The sequence below is a fragment of the Scleropages formosus genome, chromosome 22, assembly GCF_900964775.1.
Source record: "Scleropages formosus chromosome 22, fSclFor1.1, whole genome shotgun sequence".
Lineage (NCBI taxonomy): Eukaryota > Metazoa > Chordata > Actinopteri > Osteoglossiformes > Osteoglossidae > Scleropages > Scleropages formosus.
Window position 1 is genome coordinate 9179722 of NC_041827.1, and position 10220 is coordinate 9189941.

A 10220-nucleotide genomic window follows, 5' to 3' on the forward strand; every position below is an offset into this window, starting at 1 on the left:
GGGTTTGCACTCTGTACTCCAAAGCTTCCCATAAAGGTTCAGTGATGTTTACATCTGGTGACTGGGGAGGCCATAGGAGGATTTCACTTCAGCCTGGTATTTATTATTGAATTTGTGTAACAGTGCATTTAGGGGCAGTATCATCCTCAAATATTGGAACATATGGGGAGAACAGTGTTTGCACCTTAGGCTGAATCTTTTTCTGTAAAATAGCCTCATATTCCTTGGCCATTGTACAACCATGCAGAGTAATCATTGAACCCAATGACTTGGGGATGGCATTCCTTTTCTGATGCTACACCACGTTCAACACTTGGCAACAGGCATTGTAGCTTGAAGGTATCTTTTGGCTTTCTACAGATGTACACCCACCCAAATGTTGGAAATAGAGTCAAAGCTCACTCGTCAGACCATATGATTTGCTCCATTGCTCAGGGCTTGAGGATTTGTGCTCCTTATACCAGGTTCTCTTTGTGGGCTTTGGATACAAGCAGTGTCCAAACAGCATACTTGCCATAGATTCCAGGTTCCATGAAGCTCGGGGCATACAGTTTTTGTTGAGATGGTCAGAGAGGTCCTGATTTGCTCCTCTGGGAATTTTTGAGGCCTTACTTTTTGGTATTTAGGAACTATGCTGTGAGGTGTCCATCTATTCCTGTGAGTGATCTTCTCTGTCCCCTTTGCCGATGCAGTTTCTCCATGCTTGGAATATGCTGTCATTATCGTTGAGGCTGTTGTTCTTGACAGATCAGATAATTTTGCAGACTTTGTGAATAATGCACCTGCAATTCTAGCACTAACTGCTTGGCCTCTTTGAAACACGATTAGATGAGTAACCTCGAATAAAGTGCTTACTGTCAGTCCTCTTTTGCAGTTGACATGTACTGTTAACTGATCATCAGCCTACTCTGACTCACACTTGCAGCTTCTTCCGTAATTGTGATTAAGTTACTTCAGTCTTAAACTCCTTTTTCATGTGGCGGTTCAATTATTTTGTCCACTAATTCATACAAGCTAATTGTAGAAATAAAAATCAGTCCTAATCTTGCGAATTTTAATTTAAATTGCTTTAATGTTATAAATGACATATATCAGACGTGTTTTTGAAAGTTGGAAATATTTACTTTTTTTTATATTGTTGTGAGGGAGTGGCAAGTAAGGCTTTGATCTTTCTACTGTTATTTTTTCAGGGTGGAATGTGACACAGGGGGAAAAAAAAAATCATATAAGACGTTTTATCCCTGTAGATCCGGGTATTGTTTTATACCAGGAAAAGGCATCAAGAAATTGATGTTGTGGGTTGTAAATTTCTATAAAGTCAGAAAGAAAGAGAGAGCAAGACAGAAAGGCAGGGATGGAGTGAAAGAGAGAGGGAACAAGAACAGGAGAAAGGATACTCATTTGCTGTATGGCAAATTGATTGGATTATACTATGAGGACAAAGCACATTACAGGCAGAGACCAGCAGCAGCTGGAACAAAAGGCTTGCCCTTGCTGCCCCGGAGGCTTATTCAATTTACAAGCAGAAGTATTAGATGAGTGAGAGGCAGAGGGAGAGACAGAGAGTCTGGATGCTTTACATTAAAGCACATACTGTCCTGAGTTCACCTCTACCTTACCCTGCCTTACCCTACCCTACCCCAAATTTAGATGTTTCACTTTGTCATGGTGCCAAACACATTTTTTTCCAAATAATATGACAATATGAGGACAGATATTTTATCAGAGTCACTCCCTAAATAGGGCTCTGTTAAATTATGAATCAAAAGTAATTATCTACATACATTCTAGGAGCATTTATGAGAATTAAAAGGGAGACACATGTAACAGACTGTGACCAAGGCTTCGTGGTAATTTTTTGGAATTCAGTATGCTGGGCATTTTAAGGTCTACTCACCATATTCAGCAGGATTCAAGGTCATGTTCAAGATATACTATGATCAAGAGGCTAACCTTGTAGTTGAAGTACAACAGGAAACACCACAGTGTCGTTCATCATGATCTAGTGTGAATTGATTTCTATTTATTTTAATCCATCTGCAAGTGATGTTTCAAACAATCACAGACATCAAAGATATTTATAACTGAAGACCAATTAAAATGACAAAGGTCAGGACACAGAAAGTTAGACAAATGGTGCTGAAGTAAATAAAAAATGGGAAATCTTGCAATTTGTTTACATTTGTTAATTTAGCAGATGCTTTTCCCTAAAACGCTGTACAACAAAGTAAACAAAAGTGCTTTTCGCCAACAGACGGTGAGATTCAGGTGCAGACACTGTTATATTCAACAATATTTTCTAGTTTGTCAAATATTTCTCTTGATTTTTTAGTGTTTATCATTGCTGTGGTAGTCTGGATGTGAGTTTTAAAGTTAAAAAAATATTAGAACTGAATGCCTGAAACTGAAGATACTTGTGTGAAATGCCACTGCTAACAAAGAAAAGGTGAAGATAGATAGATAGATAGATAGATAGATAGATAGATAGATAGATAGAAGTGAGTCTGGAAGAACTCTATAACTCCGAGGTCACAACTTGAATAGCGGATTAACCTTCATGCAGATACTCCTCCAATGTAACGTTTATCTACATTTTTCTCAAAACATAAATGTTGTTCCTAATAAGCTTCTGCAAAACATTTTGTTACTTTAAAGCACATTCCATCAATGCATTTTAGATAAACTACTATATACATAAATGGCATCCAAAATTCTGTATACAGTGGTATAATTTACCTGCATTAGTTAATTATCCGGTCAGTCACAGATTACACTTGCATAATTTCCGTATAGCTTTTTCAGGGCAGTCAAACCATTTGTATGTATCTGCCACATCGAACCATGAATTAATGAGCAGAAGCGAGACGCCTAATAAAGCTCGGGGACCTGGGAGAGATATCCGGAGAGGATGTGGTGATGCAGGAAGTGTGCATGTGGCTATACCATGAAACAGAGTGATCTTGGGAGACAGAGCATTGATCCAGGAGGCAGACTGCAGTCACTGAGTGCTCTGGAGCAAAGAGAGGAGGGGCAGGTGGGAGAACGGGCAGGAGGAGAGGAGGAGGTGTGGAGACTGAGAAGGGAGGGGCCTGGGCCCACACAATGAGTAGTGATTGATGGGGAATGAGGCTGGGACACGGGAAGACGGGAACGGGGGGAGATGGGACGTGCAGATGCTGTGTATAAAAGCACCGTGCAACTCGGCGTTCAGTCCTGTTGCTTCAGCTCCTGTCTTCCAGCTCCTGAAACCTGTCCCAACTCTGTAGAGAGAAGAGAGACCATGAGTCACGCCACGGTCCGAACCTCCTACCGCCGCACATTTGGGGCTGCTCCTCCCATGCCCCTGTACTCTCCTGTCTCCTCTAGGATTTCTCTTTCTGGGGGGCGCTACCTGAGCTCTGCCCCATTGGCCTCCACCCGCTCCGTTGGTTACCGGGTCCGATCCAGCGTGCCCGCCCCGCGCCTGTCCTACGAAAAGGTGGACTTTTCCCTGGCGGAGGCGATCAACCAGGAGTTCCTGACTACACGCAGCAATGAGAAGGCAGAGCTTCAGGAGCTCAATGACCGCTTTGCCAGCTTCATTGAGAAGGTGCGCTACCTGGAGCAGCAGAACGCGAGCCTGCAGTCCGAGCTGAGCCACTTCAAGGGCCAACAGGAATCAAGCAGGGCTGATGAGCTCTTCCAGCAGGAGCTCCGTGAGCTGCGCCGGCAGCTGGAGGTCATGGGCAAAGAGAGGGACCAGTTCCAGGTAGAGAGGGACAACCTGGCTGACGATCTGGCCCTCCTGAAACAGAGGTGAGTGGCATGGAGTCAGTATGGGACACAAGAGGAGTTCAGGGCAATGCCAGGCATCGATCGAGCATTTCTGTTGCGACCTTTACCGAAAGTTTGTCCCCGTAGGATCATGTTCGGGTCATGATAATTTTCCAGTGAAAAGTAAGTTAGCGTGCAGGGCATGGCAAAGTGGGAGTGCGGGGCGGGATCGCGGCTCCACCACCACCTTGCTTCAGAGCGCAGCGTGCACAGGCTGTCTGGTCCAACCTCAGGACACCCGCTGTGCCCCGCCCCAGGCAGGTCCAGCAGCAGTGGGTGGGTGTGGCCCTTTGTCCACAGATGAGTTGCTGCAGTCCCCTCTGTGTGCTTCCTGGCAGTCTAATGCGCTCATTTGCAAAGATCACATGAACAGTCAAAGAATAATGTACAAGTTTGTAAGTTTATACAGATAGCATTTCTAAAGTTCTTGCCAGTACACCAATATGAGAAATGTATGATACTCTTCAAATTGTGTAGGTTGACCTGAAAAAGATGCATCTGAGTTGACTATTTAACTTACACATTTCTTTAGATTCCTTCAGTCTCTTGAATAAGGAAATCAGTGTGATAGTATTTATGAAGCTGTATTGCTACAAACATTATACTTTCATTTAAATCAAATATTTACTGTTTCACATATTTATTTTAAAACGCATTTAATGTAAATTATGTCAACAGCATAAATAAATACACACACACACCAGCAGAACCGCTTGTCCCATACAGGGTCGCGGGGAACCGGAGCCTACCCGGTAACAAAGGGCGTAAGGCCGGGGGGGGAGGGGACACACCCAGGACGGGACGCCAGTCCGCCGCAAGGCACCCCAAGCGGGACTCAAACCCCAGACCCACCGGAGAGCAGGACCGTGGTCCAACCCACTGCGCCACCGCACCCCCCTAAATAAATAAATACCATTAATACTTAATTTTCAATCAGATGAAAATCAGGAGATAATTGCTGTTATTGATCAAATGCTGAGTGACCAGATACAAGTCAGAAAAAGTGTTATGTGCTGTTTTTACAAAATGTTTCTCCACATATTTGCTTTGAAACAATGACCTTACACTGCCTGAAAGGATGGCAGGACAAGGATGACTAAGAAGTGCACAGGGAGGGGCCTGTGATGGCGGGGCAGCAGGCGTGGCTGGGTGCAGAAAATAGCATCTAGGGAAATCAATGCGGCTCCATCCGAGACGACCCATTATGGCACTGGGTTCACTGATGCTGCTGGCGAACGTGCCAGGAAGGCCATTAGCGGAACGGGCCCAGCACTAGAGAACAGCCCCTCTCCTCCTTCTTCCATGCTAATGTACACATCCTCACCCTACCAAACAAGAGGAGACAGACAAACCAATGGAGGCAAATCATGGCATACAGACTAATATCATCTGAAACTGCCAAAATAATTGCATAAATCTAGTTAATTGCAACATATAAAGAACACTCACGGAACAATCCAGACATTTAAAAAAATTGCCGTGATCCACTAACAATGTCTTTTTCTTATAAATAGCTCTTTTATACTGCATGTTTCAAATGGTTTCTGAAAGATGTTTTTTCTTGTGACCAGATAAATCCCCAGGTTAGTTGCTGATTCAACATTAGAGTCAAAGGAAAACAAAGACAAAATTTTTCCTTAGTCCTTAATTGATGCCAAATAACAGGTCAGTGCAAATATAATGTAATGTCCATTATACCTAGACTTTTCAGCACATCCTAAAAAACAGACAATGCAATACACTTGAAATATCATTCATTAGAACTTACAAATAAGAGTAGAGAAAAAAGAACAGGATGAAACTCCATTAGTACAACTAAATTGTTTTTATGATTACAGTTAATTTGCTTTTATTTTTCTGATTCTTGCATCCTATTTGCATGTGTCTAAACAAAATGTCTAAAAGCAGTCTTAATTTCTTTTCGTGGAAGAATTAGATAAAGCTCATTTCAAAATAAGAACATGTAGAATGTAGAGAAAAAATATTCTAGACATTTCCTTTTATGGGAAAGAGCTAAAATTTTAAAAGGAGAGGAACAGCTGGGAAACAAAAGTGTCACATGGTGTACAGCACTTAATATAATCAGCAGGATGGGTTAATGTGTGGCTGACCCTCCTTTGTTGTCTCAGCTGACCCTTTTAAAGAAATAAAATGTAAATGCAGATGGGTAGATTGATCAGCTCCCCTTCACCAGCTGCTTCCTTTCGGTGGGGTTCTGGAGCTCCCAAAAGACCTGACGTCATGCTTTTTTGTTCACTACTATCCGATGGGTGTAGGTCAGTCGATTGCTGGGAATTAAAATCTTAAATCCGCTGTAGTATGATACTCGTTCCCTCAACTCGAGCCCTCGAGAACTTTACTGTGTAAATACAGACAGTGAAACATTTGCATGGCTTTGTGCCGATTGTCCTAATCCACACTGCTTCCCCTTCATCAGGCTTGATGAGGAGGCCCAGAAGAGAGCAGAAGCTGAGAACAACCTGGTCCTCTTCCGCAAGGTGAATGCAACCAAACCAGGGGGCAGTTTTGAAGTAGAATGCACCATGAACTCTAAAAAAGGGTGGTGCTCTGACTGAATGCCATGAAGATGTCAACTGTCTCATGGTGTTGAACGAGATGAGCTAAAAGATGAAAAATGTGAAATATTAATCCTTACTTATCTGTGACACTTTGTGGTTGTTCACAGTACATATAAATGAACATAAATTTATAAATGGTGATGCAGCCACTTTGCCGTTGTCACTAGCTCTGGCCACCATTGTTCTTCAGGATGTGGATGATGCCACTCTGTCTCGCCTTGAGCTCGAGAGGAAGATTGAGTCTTTGATGGATGAGATTGAGTTCCTGAAGAAGCTGCATGATGAGGTAAGCGCTGCCACCTGGTGTTCTTCTTCTGCACTATCCTCAGTACATCAGACCTCTCACCCACTGAAACATGTGTATCACAAAGCTGTAATCGAAACATCCAGCCAGACTTCCAGAAGAACCACTGCACCTCTGCAACACCGATTGTTGCCGAAGCTGCCCATCTTCAAACTTGAAGCTCCCCTTGATGCCTCTCTGTCCTCTGCTATACACATTGTCAGGAAATCCAGGATGTCCAAGTGACCGTGCAGACCCAGCAAGTGAAGATGGAGGTGGACTCTAGCAGGCCCGACCTGACCTCTGCGCTCCGAGACATCCGGGCCCAGTATGAGAGCATCGCCTCCAAGAACATGCAAGAAGCTGAGGAGTGGTACAAGTCCAAAGTAGGACACAGCAAATAGACCAACCATCAGATGCAAAAATACCAAAAAATAAATTGTGTCTACATGAATTGATAAATTTGTACTTGTTGCATGCATACCTTTGTAATATAAAAAAAACTTCAGTACATCTTACTGCATCTTTACACTTAATTTTATTAATCAAAGCAATTATATATTATAAACAATGCAGAAAGTGATGAAAATGATGAAAAGCTCAGACACATTCCTTATCATCACTGCCTGGTATCTTGTAACTGCAGTTTGCTGACCTGACTGACTCTGCAAAACGCAACAACGAGGCTCTGCGGCAGGCAAAGCAGGATTCCATGGAATCAAGGAGACAGATCCAGGCCTTGAACTGCGAGATTGATGCACTGAAGAGTACGGTAGGATCACATGCCTGCATGTATCAAACCAATATCCGAACACTTCCACATATTGGACCTGTCTCAGGATTGGAAAATCTCACTTAATCTATGTGTTTGGAATAGAATGTCCCACTAATACAATACTTTTCTTCTCCTTGTGCCCTGTGATTGTTCTCTGGTGGGGCTGCAGAACGAAGCTCTGCTGAGGCAGATGAGAGAGATGGAAGAGCAGTTTGCGGTGGAAGCTGGTGGGTACCAGGACTCTGTGGCTCGCCTGGAAGAGGAGATCCGTCACCTCAAGGATGAGATGTCCCGTCACCTCAGGGAATACCAAGACCTGCTCAATGTCAAGATGGCATTGGATATTGAGATTGCCACCTACAGGAAATTGCTGGAGGGCGAAGAGAGCCGGTGAGGAACAAGAAACTGACATTAAGCAGAGTTGTGTTGCTGTGAAAGTGTCTGGGGTCATAATATTTTAAGAAATATTCATAAACCTTGCGTTTTATAATATCACAACCCCACTTGCCAATAAATGTCTGATATTATCACATTTTCTCTTAAAGGATTGCTGTCCCTATCCTTAATATCTCTTCTATGAGTATTCGCAGTGCTGGTGAGACCATTTTGTTCCTTGTATACAGTAGACACATAGTAACAGTCCACAGTGCAGCTGGTGGTCCCTTTAACAAATGTTTATCAAAAACACAAACGCTAGCATTATGGTACCTTGACTAAGTATCACTATTACCTGCTTCAATATACATGTTTATTCCAAGTCACACAGTATATCTCTGAAACTCTTTTATCTATTCTCAGACCCTGACCGCACCCTGGACACCCGAAAAAAGACTGTCCTGATAAAAACCATTGAGACTCGTGATGGGGAGGTGAGCCTGTAAACACTAGACTACACTGACAGCTCGACAAAACACCTCTTTTATTTTGACATTGCATTCTGGTTTTTGCCCATGGTTCTTTCCTGTCTGCTGTTGGTCAGGCTCTTCTTGTGCATGAAATCTTTTATTTTGGAAAGCCAATCAGTGTATTTCTCTGAATTTTTGTTTTCCATTACGGTTGATGTGCCACACAACTGTCTTAGAACTTGAACATTTAAGTACGGTTAGTAGTTTTTTAATAGTAACAATCAGGGATTTATATTGATTGACTGTTTGATTTGATTTGATAACAGGTCGTGAAGGAGTCAAAGACAGACCGAGATTTGGATGGAGAAGACTAGAGAAACAACTTTGCTCCTGCTCTAGAGAAAAGAAAGAAAAAGAAAGTTTTTAAAACCTCCCTTTCACTTAATCTAAAGTCCTTTAACAAGGTATCATTCCATTATACTAATAAACACTACACAGTATTCTCTTTACTCAACCACAGTTATAGGTATGGAATGTTGCTTCACACTGGTAATCTTGGATGAAAATTAGACTGATGTTCTAGCTCTGAAGTCTGTATGACTTTATAGTCTATATTTTAGCCTCTTCTTGAAAAACATGGTTTACAAGGTCTGTGTGAACCAGTTACATAACATGAACTAGTTGAAATATATATGTCTGCGATATAAGAAAACACATTTCGCTACTCGTTAGAGATTCTCTTAGTAACACATATATTTGACAAACATCATTATGATTTGGTGCAGGGATATGTTCTAGCATTACCTATGAGGGGTGCTAGGTGGCACAGTAATTATGGCCATTGCCTTGCAGTCTCAAGGTTCATAGTTTGGATCTGGTTGCAGCAAGCTACTTATCATGATTTGTTTCACACAGAATTCCCATGTGTACAACTGGATAAAAAGCTGTAAGTAGCTTAGGATACAAACACTGCAAATTGCCCTGGACAAAGACATCAGTCAAACAAAGACTTATAATAATGAGTGACCAGCCAGTGAGCAAAGCATTAAAACCCCTCTGCACCTGGAAGAACTGCGAGTGTGTTGCAACACTGTCATCAACACCTTTAATGAAAGAGGTCATATAATGCGACCTATATTACAACATACCAGTAGTCTCTCTAACAACCCCTACCCCCCCTAGAAAACATGCTCTTATCATTGTGTTTTGATGGTGTGTGTTGTGTTCTTGGTGAACAGATGCAAATAAAGTCAGCAGGAGCATACACAGGTTGCTTGGTTTCATTTCTCATTCCGTTGCTGGGCAATTTCTCTACATCGCTGGTGCTGATATTAATTACGATTCTTCGGTTACAAGTACTGCATCTAAACTGATTTTAGATGCAGTCTTTTATGCAACATATCCTAATTAAATAACTGTTTAATCTAAATACTGGACATATGTGCAGGAAATTCCAAGAAACTAACTCATATTTATCAAAAATGATTATTTGAAAGCACAGAGAAATTGATTTGAGAGTTTGCATTAAATATGTTTATAGCATATTATGAGAGTTTTCTGTCATGTATAATTACACATATTATGTCACCTATAATGCTGCACGTCTCAAAAAATATATTTTTTGTGTTAAGCTATTTCTTCACTTGGTTATTCAAATATGACTTATCTATCTGACCGATCTCATCTAACATAAAAATGAATTACTGATGTCACACTAAATGATAATTAAACAATTACAGTAAATATCTTTTCATCTCTGTATTTTAATCTATAGCCTTCATACAATACAGTCTGGCTTTCAGAAAAATTTTTTGTATTAAGTCAATGTTTCATTTGCAGAATGTGCTTTAAACAGTGTCACATTACCGTATGACATTGATTTACAATTTCTCTCTCTGGACTTGTAACATGTTGTTTACATAAAA

General features: G+C 41.6%; 1 protein-coding gene across 1 annotated transcript; it reads left to right on the top strand.

Moving 5' to 3' along the window:
• The first annotated feature begins 3187 nt into the window (after positions 1 to 3187).
• Positions 3188 to 9549, top strand: prph (peripherin). The gene is made up of 9 exons (XM_018725431.2): positions 3188 to 3795; positions 6251 to 6311; positions 6583 to 6678; positions 6900 to 7061; positions 7322 to 7447; positions 7620 to 7840; positions 7996 to 8045; positions 8249 to 8319; positions 8622 to 9549. Exons 1-9 carry the CDS (start codon positions 3281 to 3283, stop codon positions 8667 to 8669), a joined length of 1350 nt encoding a protein of 449 aa, XP_018580947.2. The 5' UTR covers positions 3188 to 3280; the 3' UTR covers positions 8670 to 9549.
• The last annotated feature ends 671 nt before the right edge of the window (positions 9550 to 10220 follow it).